Source organism: Sarcophilus harrisii, chromosome 2 (assembly GCF_902635505.1).
Source record: "Sarcophilus harrisii chromosome 2, mSarHar1.11, whole genome shotgun sequence".
NCBI classification, from domain to species: Eukaryota; Metazoa; Chordata; class Mammalia; order Dasyuromorphia; family Dasyuridae; genus Sarcophilus; species Sarcophilus harrisii.
The window spans coordinates 591,709,175-591,729,756 of NC_045427.1; the positions used below are offsets into that span (position 1 = coordinate 591,709,175).

A 20,582-nucleotide genomic window follows, 5' to 3' on the forward strand; every position below is an offset into this window, starting at 1 on the left:
TCATGGAAATCTGTTAGGCAAATAGCTAGCCTTCAAAACAGCAATCAGTGAAAATTCATTCAACATTCATTCACTAAGCATTGATTAAGCACCTATTGTATGTGGTTAGAGGTGTGTGAGATTTAAAAAATAAAAGACATTTTCCCTATCTTTCCATCTAGTTGGGGAGGATCCCTAAGTTCTTGTGAAAACCAGAAAAACAATTCAAAACAATGTCATGTGCTGGAGTTTGGAGTAGAAACAGGGAACTCCGGGGGTTTTAGGATTTCTTTTTTTTTGGAGAGGGGGGGTTGGCTTGAGACAGGTTATTTAAATGGACATTTTCTTCAGTTTTTCACTCTGAAAAACTTAGTTTTTAGTTAGTTAACTAGCTCCCTTATTGAACCCTTACTAGGTGCCCACTGTCATATTAGTTGTCATAGAGGATTCAAAAGAAATATAAAATGATCTCTGCTTTTAGAAAGCCAGTGGCATAGTTCTGAAGATAAACCTTTCATGGATAAAGCTTTTAAACTATAAGAGATCTTCTAAGTATAAAAATGGATGATATGGATAATAACTGCTATATTAGTCAAAAAGAGATAAAAGTCAGTGTTGGCAAAAGTGGTCAGGATAAGCTCTAAGCAAGTCACAGCAATCGAAATAGTCCTTTTGAAGAATGCATGAAGGTTTGCTTGAAGATGGTAGACAATCATTTCAGAAAAGGAGATGAGTATGGGTTTATTTGGCTAGAGCAGAGGATTTATGTTTGAGAGCAATTGGAATCAGAATTGGGGGCTATTTGTGTAGAGGCTTAGGACTTTTGACTTTATTCATTGTTTCATTATTCCTGGAAAAAAAAAAAGTGGAAAAATTAACTGCATTTATATACACAATGTGGTTTGAAGAATCTATAGAAGCCCAGGGTATTTTCACTACTCCACATTTTGGAAACTCTTCAGAATAAAAGTATCCCAAGTATGTTTTGGAAATAATTCTATTAGTAAAATAGATCGGGGGCAGTACAATGTGGTTACATGAGGAATGGATGATATAATTGACATCTGACAGGTGATCGCTTTTTTTATCTGCACTCAGACAAAGCTCAGTAAGTCAAGGGGAGTTATAAGCAGTGACTGAAGAATTAAAGTACGAATCTGTAGCCTCAGGTTTTAAGAAGAGAATTGATTCTGAGACTGATGTAACTTCATTAAGGCTACACTAATTACTCTTTGGCCTTTAGGTAGACAGATCTCAAAGCTGAGAGTTGTGATTAAAGAGTCAGTGTATCCAGCTGTATTTTATAGGAACTTCTAAAGACTGGAGTTTTCATTGAGCTTTATCTCTCACGTTTTTCATGTCAAATGTACATCTTTGCTGGTAAGCATACTGTTAAAATCTGACCCACCTCCTTTCTCACAGGAAATTATGGCCATTGAATAATAAATTTCTAAATGTTACCCCAGAAATTTGAAGTTTCCCTTTTTCTTAGTGACTAAATGAAAACGAACCAAGGTTTACTTCTACTATCATTATTAATTGGACTACAATCTGAAACAGTTTCAAGCTTCTGGTGGGAGTATTGATAAGGAAAATGGAAGAAGTGATTTTTCTTTTGAAAACTTTTTTTTTAATCCTTTGAGATTTTTTTCTATTTAGGAAATGGTTTTTGGTTGCATATATTTGTGTTAATTTCTTATATGTCTTAGATATCAAATTTTATTATATATTATCAAAATTCTTCCACCCCCAGCTGACTTTTCCTTAGCCTTATTGATTTTACTAATATAGAAGCCCTTTTATTTATGCAGTCATATTTGTCAGTTTTCTTTTTTATAATCATTTCTATTCTTTCTGGTTAAAAATTCTCTCCCTAACCCTAATTATGAAAAGTACCTCCTCCTATTCATCTTTTTTTTTTTTATCTTGTAACCTATTATGTTTAAGTTACAGTATGACATTATTCTTATATAAGTCAGTTATTGGGACCAGCAGTGATTTAAAGGGAAAGGATCATTTGTAGGTATTTTTTTCTCATTAATTTAGGAAGGGAAAAAAAAAAAAAGGTGAGACCAATACTCAGTAATTCTTATGGTATCTGAATACATGTCAGGGAGTGGATACAATAAAGTGTCTAAGGAAATTTTTTTTAATGATCTTCTTTAAAGGGTGATGATTAGAAGACCCAATTTTAGAGAAATTGGAAAAACTGTCAGTTTGACCAGAATTTTCAATTTCCTAATCTAAAGTTATATTAATGCATTTATACGTAAAAGAGCAAATATCATCTAGGCCAAAGAATGAATACTAATTGTAAATGGTTTGGGAAATGATTGTTGGGGAGTAGCTGATGAATGGAAGAAGAAAAAAATGATAAGTTCTCTGTTTACTTTTGAGGTCATCACCAAACTCCCAATCACTCAGACTCATCTCCTTAGTGCTAAATTCTCTCCCTCACTTTTTTCATATCAAAATCTATCTCTTATGCACAGAGCAGCTCCCTGGAAACCCAAGTCTGAAGGGCCTCATGGTGGGAGTGTGTGTGTGTGGGGGGGCAGTGTTAAAACATATCAAGGAGCTAGGAAAATATGTGAATATGGCTTAAGAAAGGTATCATCATAACTAGGTGGCTTGAGCTTTAGGCATCTGAACTAAACAAATCGTTTCTTTAGTTTTTAAGGAAAGAACTACCTTAACTTGTATAAGCAAAGGCAGACTGAGTTATCCCAGGAAGTGATCCAGTATGGTGTTTCCTCAGGAATTAAGTCAAATGAAGTAGTCATTGATAGTCACACACTGATGTGCTTCTCTGAGTTTATACAATTATTTTCATAACAGAAGAGATCCAGTCTCTCTGATGGAGTTACACCAGACTGTTTTCTGGAATGTAGTGGTTTGAACAGGCATTTGACTTACTGTTCAGCTTCCTATTTTGGACCTAATTTATACAATACTTTAGTTAAGGTGTTCTGAGTAAGCTTCTGAAAGGACCTGTATAACTCCAGTGTATCAGTTTCATCCTAAAGTATCTTTACAGAGAATGCCCAGGGCAGTTTCCTGCTTCCCCTAAGTGTTACAAGTTATGGATTTCATGTTATTGATCTAAAATATAATAATAAATTTTCTACCACCTATTTTAAACAGAAGTAAGAGTGCACTACTCCTAAGCATACATAGAAATTATTCTGTTTTTTCAAGTGTGAAATATCTCATTGTATTAACTGGTGCAAGTGCATTTATGGAAGGGTGCATTAAGAAAACTACAGCAGAATCAGTTGTGGTTCATTAAGAGATTCCATAGTTATTTAAATGTGAAGTCATCTCTCTGCTGTCCAAGTAGAATCTTTCCTATTATTATGCCCCAGATGAGTAGCTCTGTGGTGTATTTGAATTAAGCCTGCTTTAAAGTGAGCCTCCTATGCAAATGAAGAGCACTTTTTTAATGTCTTATTTCTATATTAGTCTTTTGAAATGTTAGGATAGAGAACCTTGATAATATTTTAAAAAATATATAGTTCTGTGTGTTCTCCAGAGGATTGTTTTTTTTATTCTCCCAGAGAAGCCTATTTTTTAAAATTCTAACTAGGTTTTACATTCTCTTCAGATTGCTGTGTTTTTCTTTATTATTTATACAAGTATACCAGTATGTCTTAACCTTTTTAATATCTCCTGACCCTTTAAAATTTTTTTTTCATACCCTACCAATTCTTGCTCTTTTTTTTTTTTTCAGTCTTATTTTTCAATCCCTAATTCTAAATTCTATCCTTTCTTGGTTAGCATTAGTCTTTTTAAACAGCATTTTTTGGCCCAAGGACACCAACTGGAACCTTAGAATATCGCTAGTTCATTTATGTAAATCAGTGTTGTGAAGATGTTGTTCAAATTCCTATCTGTTCAAGAACCAGTGATATAAATTTGTTATCATGATTATTTTAGCTTATAAATTTAAGTCCCTTCCTTTTTCTAAAAACTCATATATATCCATCACTTCAAAGAGGATATCATAAGCTTCACACACTCCCTTTCTCCCTTGTATAAATACCTTGGCCTTTAAACAGTAAACAAGAGTGAGGAGCCTTCATTCAGCAAGAATTTAGTGAGTGCTTCACTCATTTAATAAATAAAGAATCTGAAGCCAATAGAAGTGAAATCTTTTCTCCAAAGTTCTTAAAAACAAAATTTGGGTCTGATAGAAGGGCAACTTGACCAAATAGATTTTATGTAAGATAATGTGAGTTCAGATCTCATTTCTTCCTTTTACCATCCTGCATAATATATTTCATCCCTAAGGTCACTAATTTCCTTCTCTGTAGAGGGTGGAACTTTGGAGAAATATACTTGAAACAAGGTATTAACTCAGTGGAATTGATGAAATGATTGTTCTCTAGTTCACATATATACTTAGTACTTAGCATGGTGATGCAATGGTTCTCTAGTTCACACATACTCAGTAGGTATACTGTAATGATGTAATTACAATAAGGTATACACCTAACAAGGTGCTAACAAGGACTGGAAGATAGACATTCTATCTTTGACCAGCATTGTGGTGGTTCTCATGCCTCCTGCACTAAGATCAAGACTGGGCCAGAATAAAGAATCTAGACTCCATTCTTGACCATTCTCGTGGTATCTATCCTGCTGAGACCAAGGCCTGTCCCAAAGACCTCCGGAAAACTAGCCTGAACATTACATTTTGGTGTCCAACATGGGGCATTAAGGATTTACACTCAGCAGTTCAACTGACATGAACATGAGTTCAGTGGACAAGTCCTGGTGACCCAGAAATAGGGTGAGTACAAAAATAGACAAGCAGGAAATTTTGGTAAGGCTAAACTAGTGTTTCAGCTAAAATGGGATAATGCTTAGAAAAGAACCTTCCCCATCCTAAGGGAAGTGTCTAGAATGCATAGTTAAGCTAATAAAAAACCAAGGTTTGATTGTAACTTGGAAGCAGATCATTGGACTCTTAGAAACATTAGAATATACGTCTCCTTGGTTCTCTAAGGAAGAAAAATTAGAGCCAGATAAGTGGAAAATAGTGGGAAAGAAACTAACTGGATATTACAATGATAATGGTCCTGATTTAATTCCTGAAGAAACATTTTATATATGTGTGTGTATATATATATATATATACACACACAACATAATACAGTTGGCTTTAGGGAATTACATAAGTTTTAGAATAAGAAAAAGAAGAAAGAGGAGGAGGGGGATGGTACTGACAAAACAGCTAAAAAGCATGAAGTTAGTGCTACCCCTTTGAGATGGACATTTGAAGGTGAAACAGGAGTCTTTACTCCTTTTGTAGTAGAAAAAATCCCCATCCATCTGTGGGAAGAGACATTTTATAACAGTTAGGATTATAGTTGAGTATTTCGACTTTTTAGGTAGGGCTGCTATTGAAGGCTTGCCTGCAGAAGCAATTTGACCAAGTACGCTTATAACCTCCTCTAAGTCCTTGGAATTCCTCTATATTTGTTGTAAAAAAAATAAAATAAAATAAAAATCTGGAAAATGGAGGATGTTGACTGATTTGAGAAAAGTAAATGAACAGATGGAAACTATAGGAACTCTTCAGCCTGGACTTCCATCTCCTACTCAATTGCCTAGAGAATGGCCTCTTTGGGTTATAGACATTAAGGATTGTTTCTATTCTGTCCCTTTGGATAAGAAGGATATGGAAAGATTTGCCTTTTCAGTGACCAGTGTTAATTTAGCTGAGCCTTATAAAAGATATGAATGGACAGTTTTGCCACAGGGAATGAAAAACAGCCCTACTATGTGTCAAATGTATGTGGCTGCTGCTCTTACTCCAGTAAGAAAAGCATTTCCAAAAAGTTATGTTGTTACGTTACATGGATAATATTTTGAGGTGTGCACTTGAGGAACAAATGTTGAAGCATGTCTACCAAAAACCATAGAAACACTAAGGAACTTGTAGTTCCTCATATATATCCAGTTCCATGTATCTCCAGAAAAATGCAAAGACCTGCTCCTTTTCAGTATTTAGGATATGAAGTATATCCTAAGGTGCTTATACTCCTCTCTAAATGAGAATGATGAGAGAGATGATCTCTAATCTTTCTTCCAGCTATAAATTTATGATGACCTTCTTAAGAAGTGCAAAGTACACAAAGTCTTCTCTTTTTTGTCCATGAAGGTCAGAACAATTTAAACCACCCAAGTATTATGACTCTTATTTTGTAATCTAATAATTCTAATTAAATGTTTTCATGAAAAAAAAATCTTAGTGAATGCTTGCTGTGTGCTGGATGTAGAAGAAGATACACAATTTAGATAAGACATGCTTCCTGTCAATTTGTCAGCATACCCTGCCCATTTTCCAAAACAGAATTTATCAGTGAAGATAAAGGGGAAAGTGTGTATCATGGAGAAAGTGCTGGCCTTGGAGTCTGGGAGACCTGGATATGAGCCCCACCAATTTAAGTGATCTCTCTGAATCTCATCTTCCTCATCTATAAAATAAAGATGGTAGACATGATGACCTTTGAGCTAATTTTCCTGGTGAGGAATTAAGCTAAGATGGGGAACATTTGGCTAAAAAATAGTTCATAGGAAAAATAACTGGGGGATTCTAGTTTACTAAAAGCTCAGTGAGGCCATGGAATATATGAGAGGCTGTTAAAAAATTCCATTCCACTTGACACTACATTAATAGAAATACAATGTTGTGTAGTATTATACACCAGAACTTGAGGTTCTAAGGTTGCTAAGGTCACTGGAATTGATAGAGACAATGCTTATATACTTAGTTCACGCTTTTAGAGTTCACACCTTTAAGAGAGTTCACACATTAGTTCACACCTTTAAGATAGTTCACACATTAGAGTTAACACATTAATTCACACATTTAGAGTTCACACCTTTAGAGAGCATATATAAGCTAGGAGCCTTAACTAGGATTGACTTCGAGACATTCACAAGTCAGAAGCCCACAAGCCCATTCTCTCAGAGGCAGTGTCAATTCATTCCAACTTCCACCTTTGTGCTGGCTGGAGGCTTTGGATTCGGAGGGAGCTAGAGGCTGAAGCTGTCAGAGGCTATAGGACTAGTGGCAAGAGTTCTTGGAACCAAGGAGAGAGATAGGCATCTAAGAAAACTAACTGGGCTAGTTGAAGCTGGCTGCATTTGAGGTGATTATTACACAAAACTGAAATGAAGGCTGCTCCCAGAAGCCCCCCAAGAAACTTGCTCCCAGAGAATGATTTATAGTTTAGAAAAGAAGAATATCAGGGTGGAGAAAGACTTGAAGCAGAAACCCTGTTAGAGAAGAACAGTACAGCATAGGAGAAAGATAAAAGGCTCATTGTACTTTGCTCCAGACTGAGCATATCTTGGAGTCTTTTGTCCTTTGATTGGTACTGCATTTTAGAAAGGATATAGGTAAACTAGAGTATGTGCAGAGGAGGGAAACCCCAGTTATGAGGACAATGGGAAAATGTTGTGAAAACACTGGCGTAATTTCCCTGGAGGCAGGGAGGAAAATGTAAAGGTTATCATTTTGATGATTATTCTGAGGGGAAGAATTAAGACCAGTGGATCAAGAGAGTTAGAGGAATGCAGATTCCAGCTTAATATGAAAGACTCTATTCCTACCAAAATAGAATACAGTACCTTGTGAAGTAGTTAAGTTCCTTGTATCTGAAAATGTGTAAGCTGAGGCTGAATGACTTCTTGTCACTTAATGTTGTAGAAGAGATTCTATGCATATAGGAGTTGGACAGGGTGACTTTTAAAGTCTCTTCCAACTTTTAAGATTATATGGTTCTAGACCTGGCCATCCTCAGCAACAAGATCAACCAAATCATTTCCAATGGAGCAGTAATGAACTGAACCAGCTACTACGCCCAAAGAACCCTGGGAGATGACTAAAAACCATTACATTGAATTCCCAATCCCTATATTTATGCCCACCTGCATTTTTGATTTCCTTCACAAGCTAATTGTACAATATTTCAAAGTTTGATTCTTTTTGTACAAGAAAATAACGTTTTGGTCATGTATACTTATTGTGTATCTAATTTATATTTTAATGTATTTAACATCTACTGGTCATCCTGCCATCTAGGGGAGGGGGTGGGGGGGTAAGAGGTGAAAAATTGGAACAAGAGGTTTGGCAATTGTTAATGCTGTAAAGTTACCCATGCATATAACCTGTAAATAAAAGGCTATTAAAAAAAAAAAAAAGATTATATGGTTCTATTGATTGTTACACTTGCTTTCCTGGTGCTAGAATGACACTTGTTATCGTGGCCTGGGCTAAAAAAAACCCTAAAGGACCGATTGGGATAATTTGGGAACAAATTCTGTAAGGAATCCCATCCAGAACTTGGCCAACACAAGGATAATATTTAAGAAAGAGATTAAGCATGTGATCTTGAATGTAGCAGATGCTGTGACCTAGACAACTTGAAACAAGTGAGATTCAGAAATTTACCATGAACATCAGCTCTACCTAATGTATTCTCCATTGTTAATGAGATAATAGAAAGAAAAGGAGGTTAAATTACCTTCCTAAAGTCATTTGGTTAAGATTATGATCCCTATGAAAAATTGGAACAAGAGGTTTGGCAATTGTTAATGCTGTAAAGTTACCCATACATATAACCTGTAAATAAAAGGCTATTAAATAAAATAAAATTTAAAAAAAAGAGATTATGATCCCTAGACTATGGCTGTCTCTTGTAAACCAGTTAGTTTCTCAGGTTTATTGTTGTCATATGCATCACTGTTGTAAAACTATTAATTATGAAAAAGGACTAGTGAAAAAAGGTTTGAACTTATCTAGAGAATGTGTTATGTACATGGATTTAGTTTATCTGCAAAACTTCTCTAGACTTAGAGATAAGAACCTCCAAGTATAGGATTAACATCTTGTGTTTATGCATTACCTTTCCACTGGGAACCTAGCATTAGAAAAAGGAAATGATTCTTCTCCCTCTTTTGAGGTACTCCAAAAAGATGATGCTTTTATGTTCCCTTAAGGTAATTTAAGTAAGCATGATTTATCACATAGCATATTAACTGATCACCACCTTCCAGTCCTCACAAATACTTTTTATTTATAGAACTTTTATATATATTGTATTGCTAAAATGAAAAGAAATGGTATTGGTGGCGATAAACTCCTAAGTGAAATTTGCCTGAGTACTTACCATAAAGGGTGGTTGCTGATTAACTGGGCTTTACCTTGTGCCAGCTCTCATCAACAGGCATTTACTAAGCACTTTGCATGTGCCAGCATTGTGTTAAGTGGATATAAAGACAAAAATGAAATAATCCTTTTCTTCAAGGAGCTTATGTTCTAAAAGTGAAGGGAGAGGGAGAAGTATACAAGGTACATACAAAATAGATTTTAAAAATTAATCCTGGAGAGGGAGCCTCCTTTAGAAAGAGGGATTGTTAGCCAAGTTCCTGAAGAGGAAAAAGGTATTAGAAAGGTAGGAAGGAGCCAAGTCATCAAGGATTTCAGATGCCAAACAGGATTTCATATTAGATGCTTCAGGTTTAGGGAGTCACTGGAATGTATGGAATGTGGGCAATGGGGTGTGTCACATGGTCTACCTATATTTTAGGAAGATCCATTTGAAAGCTGAGCAGAGGATGGACCTGTTATGGGCCAGAACTTGAAACAAGGTGCTAACTCACTGGAATGGATAGAGACAATGTAAATGTACTTAGTTCACACCTTTAAGAGTTCACACATTAGCGTTCCAGATTCACAAGTCCAGGAGATTCACAAGTTCAGTGGAGGAGATTCACAAGTGACAGCTCCCACAATCCCACTCTCGGAGAAAGAGTCAACCTTTGAGTTCACACCTCTAAAAGCATATAAAAGGACAAGCCCACTAAAAGCTCTCAGTCTCAGACAAGAGTCAGCAGGGGAGATTTGAAAACGAAGGATTCGGAAGAGGAGAAGCTGAAGCTGGCAGAGGCAGAGGTAAAAGACTAGCAACAGGAGCTCTTGGAACCAAGGAGGGAGATAGGCCTCTAAGAAAGCTACCCAGGCCCAAGGAGAGAGACAAGCCTTGGAAGGAGAAAATAAAGGTTTGGATTTTAACTCCTGGCTGCATTTGGGGTGATAACACTGAACTGAAACTAAGGCTGCCTCCAGAAGCCCTCCAAGAAATCTGCTCCCAGAGAACGATTATATTTTAGAAAAGAAGAACATTAGGGTGGAGAAAGACTTGCAGCAGGAAACCTGTTGGAATAGCATAGGTATGAGCTAAATAGCTGCACTCAGGGGCTGCCAGTGTCAGATGAGAGAAGGAGGCATGTGCAGGTGACATTAAGAAGGTAGAACTGACAGAGCTCTATGTGCATGAGAAAGAAAGTAGGAGGAAGGAGAGCACTGAGGTCAGGAGCCTGGGAGTGGAGAGGGACTACCTGTGAGTTCTCTTTGGTCCGTTTTAGTTTTCAGAAAGTCTGTCCCTTAGATGAGTCTCCCTACCTCTAGCACATCAATCTCTCCTCCAGCTTGTTCCTCTAAAGCACTCATTTAATTTATAAACGGATTTTTAAACTTTTGCTTTATTGCTTGTGCTCTTGTGGCAAAGTATTTTTCTTTAAGACTGCTTTTAAATAGTATAGACTTATTCTCTTCTTAGATATTTCTGGTTCCATAAGAGTTCTTTATTGTAGTTTTTTGTTTGGTTTATCATTCTTCCAGGTTTCCTGAATTTCAGACTTTTTATTAGCACTGGCTTTAGTAGCACTCCACTTCTGGAGTTTTGAGGCCTTGTTTGTTTCTGCTTTTTGGGCATTATATTCTTCAAGATTATCACCATTGGCTCTGGCCAGGGAACTGCAGATTTTTCACTATTCTCTTAATTGGTGTGATCTGGGAGCAGGGAGAAGTCTAATTCAGGCTTTTCAGGCTTTCAACCTATGTTTGGGTCTGAGTGACACAGCTACAGATTTTACCCTTTTTGGAGCTTCAGGAGAGACATCTGCTAGCCCCAGACTGTCAGTTAGCTGGAAAGCTTCATGAATTCAGAATGACAGAATTTTAGTAAGCCTTGGTCTGTACTCTCTACTCTGGTATTCATCTGCAGATCTTCGCCTGGATCTTAGGGCTGAATTGGAGATCCTAGTTTAGGGTGAAAATGACGAACTTTGTGCTTATTCCCACTTCCTGCTCAGTATGCCCTCCCAGTCTTTAGCTATGCTGAATCTGTGACTTTGTTTTCTTTTCCATGGTATAGAGCTGTTGGCCCTACCCTCTGTACACTAGAGGGTACTAGACCGGGGACCCTGTTCGAGATTCAGAGCCTGGTTTCTCTTTGAATTTCCCAAACTCTTCTCAGTTTGGTGGTCTTCCTCAATCTTTGTTGGAATATTTGTGGTGGACAGCTTAGTTCCTATTGTGCTATTTTTGCTGGTTTCCTACCCCATCTGACTTTGAGTAACCCCCAGAAAAAAGTAATAATCATCTGCAATGGAGTAAAAGGAACAGTTAGAGTGTGTGTGTGTGTGTATGTGCGCGCGTGCATGCGCGTGGGTTTTTCCTGTCCTGAAACATGAACTTTGAACATTGCCGTCATCATTTTGTCATGTCTTCATGTTTGGCCTTTCTTTCCTACTTTATACTACTATTTGGTGTACTCCATTCTAGCTACAATATCTTCTGATCTCTTGTTTCCAAACTTTGGCCCATCTTAAAGGATTGTTCAACTACAGTTCAGAATGGAAAAAGAAAAGAAATAGGGAACAGAGAAGGAGCCCTTTATCCACCTAGTTAGATTCCACAGACCCAATGTTAGAGGTAGAAGCAAAAAGCAGGCTTCAGAAAGTGATGATTTTACCATTTCCTAGATATTCAGCCTCTCTTCTTTCTTCCTTTCCCTCCCTAATCCACTCAGTTCTGTAATTGTGCCATATAAAAAAAATTCTTAGTGGTCACAGTTAAGGTTAATTTATAGACTACTGCTTGCTTCTTTGGTCAGTGAAGTCCAAAGATTGGGGTTCTTGTTCTACATTTGAGCTTTGCTTCCTGTGTGTTTTTTGGCAAGTCATTGAACCTCTCAAAGCTTCAGGTTCCTCTTCTATTAAATGGGTTGGTGAGTTTAAATGATTTCTAAGACATCTTTTAACTCAAGTCTCTGATCCTATGATCTGTACTATTTCCTCTGTATCAGGTTACAGTTGAAAGCCCCTCTTTTTAGGAAAATATTTTTGATTAATGTCTTCTATTTTCCAAGCCATGAATGTAATTAATAACCCAGTTCTTTACTTCAGTTCATTCATGTTGATTTTTATCTTATACTTTTACAAGGACAAGTGTTGAGTCTCTTCTGTAATATAACCCCTAAGTACCCAGAGCATGGTTTCATTCCTTGGCTATTCCCACTCTTACCAATTTGGATATGTTATAGCCATGAATGAGGTAAATTGTTGAAAAGTTGAGAGGATCATGGAAGAAAAGGTGTTTTTAATGTGAAGAACAGGAAGTATAAAGTAGAACAAAGGAATTGTGAATAAAAGAACAAAGTCAGAGATGTAATTCGTGGGCTCATAGATTATTTTAGAATATGTTTTTTTGGTTGTTTGATTAGTTCTTTTCCAGGCTAATTCCCTCCACCCCCAGTAACTTTCATTTCTAAAAATAAATTATTGACTTTAAATTAGTAAACAACCCCACCTCCACCCCAATCATCATCTCAATCCCAGAATGGAAAAAAAAGCAAATATGTAACTGCCTTATATCTAGTAGCTAATTAATGTGTACTAAAGTATTCTTTTTCTTCCAGATTGAGGTAGCATCATGCAGCCTGATGTTGAGAAAAGCAGACCTCGGGCCAGAAAGCCAGATATGGCCCTTTATGTACCCAAAGCTCGAAGAGGTTCAGTACTTCCTTTATCAAGTCATCAGGAAATGAGTTATAGTCACCTGAATGCTATAGTGAAGCAAGGGCAAGAAGAAAGTCATGTGCCCTCGAAGAATGATGTCTTCAGAGCTAGTTCTGAACTTCAGAGACCTATCAGTAATCCTAGCAGACAAGAGCACAAAGCCAGGGATGGAAAGAGACCTAATTCAAAATCAAAAAAAGGTACATACTTCAAAGAAAGAAACAGAGGAAAATTCCATGCTCAAAAGGGAATGGCAGAGTCCAAAGAAATGTTCAACAAAAATCAACAAAATATCCTAAATCCTAGTAGTTTTTCCAAAGTACCTTCACAAACACATTTTAAACCAAAGAAAGAAGAGAGATTTATGGATTCCAAAAGCAATGATATGACAGTACCACAAGGACTACTTATTTCACAATCTAGTACGGAAACCTGTGAGTCTCAGACTTCAAGTATACCATTCCAAAGTGTGAAATTATGTGATTTCAGAAAGGAAGAACTAAGTGGGATGAGTTATGTAAAAGGAGACTTGAAAAACAGTGTTAATGCTGATTGTAAAGTAGTAGAGATGGTGTCTAGTTCTCAGTTTTTAGATGATCTGGTAGGTTGCAATTCTATTTTGAATCCTGACCATGTGCTAGCATCCACATCTTCTGAAATTGTGCAAGAAATCATCTGTACAACAGGTGACATATTGAAGCTCAGCACTGCTATTCAGGAGAGCCCAAAGAGTATCATCGATCAAGCATGCATGGCCATTGAACCTAAGAATGTCAGTGACCTAACTGATCCAGTGTTCCTCAGCAGTGCAACTGGCATCTTGGATCAGACAAGTGTGGATAGTGTGTCTGAAGTTGGGGATCCTGTCTCTGGCCACATGCACACAGTCAGCATATTAGAGAATGCCAGTGATGTTATGGATCCACCTTACATGAGTGGAGAGTCTGAGAAGAAGGGTGACCCTCCTGATGAAGCAGCCACGTGCTATGACTCTGATAATTTAAGTGACTTTGCTGATGAAACATTTACAGGTAGGGAGCAACAGAATGACAGTGACAACACTAACCAAGCATGTATGAGCATTACAGATGGCATATCTGATGAGACATGTGTGGGCAGCACCTCGACAATTGTGGGTGGAATCACTGAACAGGCTTGTAGCAGCATCAATAGTTTGCTAGACTGTATGGGAGTAAGTACTGACATAACCCCTCTTCTAGTAGCTAACAGCTTGGAGTGTGAGAATGAAAATTCAAGCCGCTTGACAGTTTGTGCAGACAGTTACACTGAAGATAGTTCATCCAATTATCAGGAGTCAATGGGAAGACTAACAAAGGACTTGTCAGAGTATACCTCTTTAATACCTATAAAGGAGGAAGCATCCAGCAATTGTGGTTCCTGTTTAGACTCTGAACTCTGTATGTTAAATAAGACTGAATTGCTTTCCAACAAGTCCTTGAACAGTGATCTGGATGGTGCAGATGACATCACAGAGTCTTTGAATAATCTAAGAACTGGTGAAGAGTTCAAAACAGATGAGAATGATGCCCCTGGGAAAGTAGAATATACAGTATCTTCAGACCAACAATCAGAACTGAAAGCTCCTCATCCTTCCTCCAATGATGAAAGTGCTTCTACAGAGGAAAGTTGGGATTCTTTATTTAATGATGATGGAGACTGCCTGGATCCACGACTTCTAGAAGAGGTATGTTTAGATGAAATGGGATGAATCTGGGGATGTCTGTGGGTCTGAGACAAATCAGGCAAAGCATGGTGCATGTCCATGATAACATGACTTAAAATGACAAAGTTCAAAAAAATCTATCTGCTAGATCTTTTAAATAACTCCATAGAATATAGCTTTCATATAGTTAACCATTGCCTAAGGAATTTTATTGAGAATGTTAAAAAATCAGGAATTCAGTGGTGAACAATGGCTCCCTGTTTGGGAAGAGACAAAGGAACTTTGTTGGAGACAACAACTTTATAGGGACAGAATGAATATCAGGTTGTTCCTATTTGGGATTGTGAGTTTTCAAAAGACATACCCTCACATAGTAAATTATCATCTGCTGTCTTAATTTCTTTCACAGAAACTTGACACACTGGGTGAAACAACATGGAAATATAGAATTTAGAATTGTAAACTTAGACATTTTCTAGTTTTGGCTCTTCATTTATACCTGTTAGGAAACTGAGTCCCCGAGAAGTTGGCTTTTCCAGGATTAAGCAGATATTAAACTGATATTAAAACAGATATTAAACAGTGTGGATTTGAAGCCAGATACTATTAATTTCAAATCCAAAGTGCTTTTGTATAGTTAACCCCATAAGAAATGTTAGAAATGGGAAATTCCTTTTGAAGCAGTCAAAATTCAGATGTAAAATAAGTATTTATTGAGACCTCAGAGTATACAATCTATATCCTGGTAATAAATGTTAAATAAAACAATGTATTAACATAATTAAAATTTAAAAAAATTTTGGAAATTCATAAGGATGATCCTTCCATTGTGATGACAGTAAACAGATTGGTCTTTGGGAAATTAATGCTGTTGAACTTGAAGAGCTAGCTTGTATTATTGCTGACTATACAATTTTTATCCTGGGTGATCAGCTGCAGTATATTATGCCCATCACCATTGTAGCTTTGCAAATCCTTGCTGTAATATAGTTCCTGCAAAGTAATATTGATTAGGTGATGTTATGAGGAGTATCCTATTGATCCCTCTCCCCCCACAACAAATGTATAGTATTGTTTTAGACACTATGAATTGAGTTTATGTTTATAAAGATATTGCAACTATCCTCCAAGAATTTCTCTTTAAATTAAAGGAGACGTACTACCAAAAAAATCATAGGATTAATGCTTGTACATTGTATATATAACATACAACTGAATAATGAAGTGCCATTGTATTGGGTGCTTAGTATAAATTATCACCTCTTATAGCTGGTTAGGAAAAGCTTCGTGTAGGAGATGGTATTTTAAACTTAACTTAGAAGAATATAGAAGGAAATTAGGTGACTGGGAAAAGCTATTCAGGAGAGGACTAGTTTCAGAGGAAGCTTTAAATTTTATAAGAACTGCTTGACTTGGGTGAAGAGCAAACATGTATAAAGTGCCCATAAAGTCATTTGGTTCACTTTTTAGCTAATATATCAGTTCAGTTAAACTCAAAAACATTTGCTAAGTGCCTATTATGTGCAGAGAACTGTGCTAAGTACTGAGAGAAATAATAATTTAGATAAAACATAGCCTCTGGTATATTGCCCACCACAAATAACCAATAAAAAATAGTACATCATGAGTGCTTGAGCCAAATACAGTGTGAGGTCCAAAGGGGAAAAAGTTCTTACTAGCTGTGGTTTGGGAAAGAATCAAGGAGAGCTTCCCTTAGAATGTCATCTTCAAGGACAAAAAGGCAAAAAATTTCTGTGAGTAGTTACCCCACTGGGGACTCAGATGGAACTGGTCAGTTGGTCAACACATCCCTTTCCCTTCCTCTTTCTTTCCCTTTCTCCCTTTATTCTTCTCTCCTCTCCCTTCTTCATTCTTTCTCTCCCTCTCTCTTATCATGGCCTCCCTGATGTCATGGTTCTTTTCAAGAAAGGAGAACAAATAACAACAGCATTTGGATTGGATTTTAAGAATCGATTGTAATTCAGCAAGTAGGTGGAGAACAAATATTCCAGGAATAGGCAACAGTGTACCTTAACAAAGATATCAGATACTGCAAAATAGTATGTTACTGGAACATATATATTGTAGATAATATTGTAGAGGTTGGCAAGATAACATGATGCTAGCTTTTGGAGGATCTTAAATGCAAGACTGAGGAGTTTGAATTCTACTTGGTAGATAGTAGGAAACAACATTGAAGAATTTTTGGTCAGACTCCACCTGACTTACAGAAGAAAAATTGGTTTGGCAGCAGTGTGAAAAGTTGATTAGCATGGAGATAGTAGGGTTAGGAAATAATAGTACATGTAAATGAGAATGGGGCCTTTGCTAAGATTATGACAGTGAATATGGAAATGAAGAGTGGGTCTCTCCCCCAGTCTCCCATCCCTGTCTCAGCTAACTGAGGCATATAGACACTATAAAGTGATAGTAATATAGGCTATGATATAGAACATACACTCTATAAGAGTTGACTCTAGATAGTATGACATAAATATCAAAAGATAAATGCTTGTGTGTTCTGTATATAACATAAAACCAAAGAGTGAAATGCCACTGTGTTGGGGTGTACCCTCTCACAACTAGTTAGGAAACACATCATGTAGGAGATAACATTTTAAACTTAGAATGAAAATAAAGAGGGATTATGGAAGTCAGATTAACATTAACTAGAGATGAAAACCTGGGGGATTGTGGTATCACTGATAAAAGTCAAGTCAGAAAAAGAGAGCAGGTTTTGAGAGGAAGATAATAAGTTTATTCTGGAGTATATAGATTTTAAGATGCTGATGGAACTCACAGGTAGAGATGAAGTCTTCTTCTAACATCTGGAGAGATCTATTTGGCATTCAGGGAAGGAGTCATTGATAGAGATTTGGGAGTCATCTACATATATATCTGATGGTTGAAGTCATAGGGTTATCAAGAGAGACAACATAGAGAAAAATGACCAGGGACGAAACATGAAGCAACACTTAGCTGAAAGAGGAAGTACCAAAAAAGAACCAAGAAAGGGTAGTTAAACAAGAGGAAGGAGAACTATTGGTGCCTAGTATCTTAGAAGACAAAGAAGAGGAGAATATCCAGTAAGAGGGTTGAACAGCAGTGTTAAATGCTTCTGAAAGGTCATTGATGATGAGAACTGAAAAATTTATACATCCAAATGAATATTGTTCCCTTCAAGGTAACTATCATAGGAAAATATACAATTATTCTAATGGTGCTGTCATTGTTGAAAACATTTTTGGAACTCCTCTATTAAAAAAAAGTCAGCACCTTTTGCATTGCTTCACTTACAGGAAATCTTCATCCCTTGAGGGTATATTTGACTTTTGCTAGCAACTAAATGACATTCTCTGCCAATTGTGAATAAAGGAGGATGATCAAGCTGGGTCACGTTGCTTTTGTTTCTTTTTACCTTTTTTAAAAACTGTAATTATAAAATAATGATACAGACTTTGGTCTGTGGATGTGACTCAGAAGCTGACACTAAAGGTCCTAACTTGGTAACCGATGCCTATGAGTCTGAAGTCTCAGACCCATAATGTCCTGACCTCAAGTTGGATATGGAACAGGTACCACCTGCTGGCTTTGTCACCCACTATCCAATCCCAGGTCATAGATCCAAGGTAAATTATGGAAAAGTCCTACAGCCAGGGATGGATGTTGCAGAATAAAAAAAGAAGTTCAGAAGCAAGCAGCTACTATGTGGCTCAGGAGCCTGCTGCTCAGGAGCCTCTAGTTCAATCTAAAGCCTGTAGAGAAATAACTAGGATAGGAATCCCATACCTAAAGGGGAGCTTACAGGTCTGTCACTCTGAACCAGCAGAGAGCTTCATCGGTAGCTTATCTTAATTGAATCTAGCCACAGCTTACTGTTTCTCTGACCTAAATGCAGGTCAGGAACTTGTGAAGCTTAGTGATCAGTGATCAGACTGCCCTGGCTCAGACTATGCACTAAAAGCTTACAGGTCCCCAACCTGAGCTGAACCTTGAATACTCAGCATCCCCCAAAAGACCAAACCAGATATTCCCTTGACAAGTTCTCAGAGCCTGGTCTTAATGTCATCAGGAAGTAGGCTAGAACAATGAGCAAACAAAAATGGAATCCCACCATTAATAGCTATTAGGTTGACAATGATGCTCAAGATACAAATTCAGAAAAGAAGACTTCAAAACATTTATAAGCAAAGCCTTAAAGAAAAACATACTTGAATTTGTTCACAAATTCAACTAGAATTCTTAGAAGAGGAAAACAATGAATTTCAGATTTTTTTTAATCAATGGAAGTTGCAAGATGAAAAATTTAGAAAAGAAATGAGAGCTATAGAAGGAACAATTGATCTTAAATATTGTCCTCAGTGGAATCAACATTATTCTTATCTTTTTGGTCTTGATGATAAAGGGGAATTATATTCTTTCTTAAAAGGTCTCTGAATTCTGTGTCTAGACTTGTCAGCAAAAAATTTATCTATTGGTATTACTTAGTTCCTCTAGATGTTTTACTACACAGAAGATAAGGACACTAATGTTTCTGGAGGAGAGCTAAATAGAGAGTATACCCCCATCCCATTAGCCATTTTAGTTCTGACATTTGTTGATTAAATATACATTTCATTGAAATGCACATATTTTTAGTTACTTTATTACTACTTTCCATGAGTTTTTAGTTAAACATTGTCAGTGTTTATTGAAATATTCAGTTAATGACATTAAGTGCCTACTACATTCCAGGCTACTGTGCTTAGTGATGGGAATACAAAGAATGACAAAAGATACTTCCTTCTCTAAAGAAGGAAACAACGTGAAAAACTACATACAAACAGCATATACGGGACATCCCAAAAGTCCTGGTGCTTTAAAAGCTTAAAATTGCACTTTTAGGATACCCTGTATACCGAATAAATTGGAGATATTCAGCGGAGGGCAGGCATTTGCACTAATGCATAGATGACTTTGTGGGATCTCACATATTCAAGAAGCATTTTTAGTAAGGAGCAGGCATTCAGAAATTGTAAGTAAAGCTTTCTTAGATGATGATGTAAGTTGTAGAAATCTTTGAAAACTGGAAGAAGAGGAGGAGGAAGAGCGATAATGGCAGCAGTAATAGTTAGCATATAATCTGTCATTTGAAGTTTACAGGTTTACAAGTTTACAGCTATATTCTCTCACTTAGTCCTCCCAATAACTCTGGAATCTAGATATGATTATTGTTCATGGTGAGGAAACTGAGGATGAAAGACATTAGGAATTCTCTCAAGGTCTCATAATAAGAACTACTGACAGAAGAACTTTAAAGGGAAAAAAAATCTGTATTATTTATAAACATCTACAATTCATCTAACATAGCCAGTTCTGTTGTGCTTTATAACTCTAAGTCTAGTAACCCTCATTCTCTTGACCCCACAGCACCAGAGTTTAATATATTAAATCCTGGTATAGATATTTCCCAAAATATGGAAACCTGCTTAACTAAGTTCTGAATTTGTAGAATTTTACATTTCAGATACCAAAAAAAAAAAGCTCTCTGAATAATTTCCCAATTTAATGAATTTAGAGCTTTTATTTCTATTCTAGAAGTTTTTTCTAGAGTTTGTGGATCATATTCTTCATGGGTCTTTTTGTCATTCTATTTTTTTATTTCTATGAGCCCTCATTGTACTAACTATTCTTGCTGCTGCTACAGATGCCACTTGAAAAATGGCGATGTGGAATAAGGGAAATGGAAAGGTTTATTGAGAGCCATGGGGTAGAGATTTTAAGAGGTTGGGAACAGGCTCAGAGGGAGTTGATGGTGTCTGTGAGTTGGTTCTTGAGCCCCAAGCAAGCCTGCAGTCTTTGCTGTTATAAGTAACAGGAGGACCACAGGCATTAGGGCCTGAAATTACAGGAACTAAAATCTCTGAAATGTGCTTCCCATTTTTAAATGTAAATCTTTGGGAAAGAGTCTCATTAAAGAGCTACCCCCTGGAAAACAGCCCTTCTGTTTTTTAAAAAGTTTTATTGACATGTTTTGTTCTCACATTAAAAACATTTCTAGATT

At 36.8% G+C, this 20,582-nt stretch overlaps 1 protein-coding gene across 1 annotated transcript in view; it reads left to right on the forward strand.

Annotated features, from left to right (window-relative positions):
• Positions 1-20,582, forward strand: part of R3HCC1L (R3H domain and coiled-coil containing 1 like) — a 104,653-nt gene that overhangs the window by 40,060 nt on the left and 44,011 nt on the right. The window contains exon 3 of the mRNA XM_031956221.1: positions 12,756-14,560. Within this exon, the coding sequence (XP_031812081.1) occupies positions 12,770-14,560 (1,791 nt within the window). The 5' untranslated portion in view covers positions 12,756-12,769. The remainder of the gene's footprint in view (positions 1-12,755; positions 14,561-20,582) is intronic.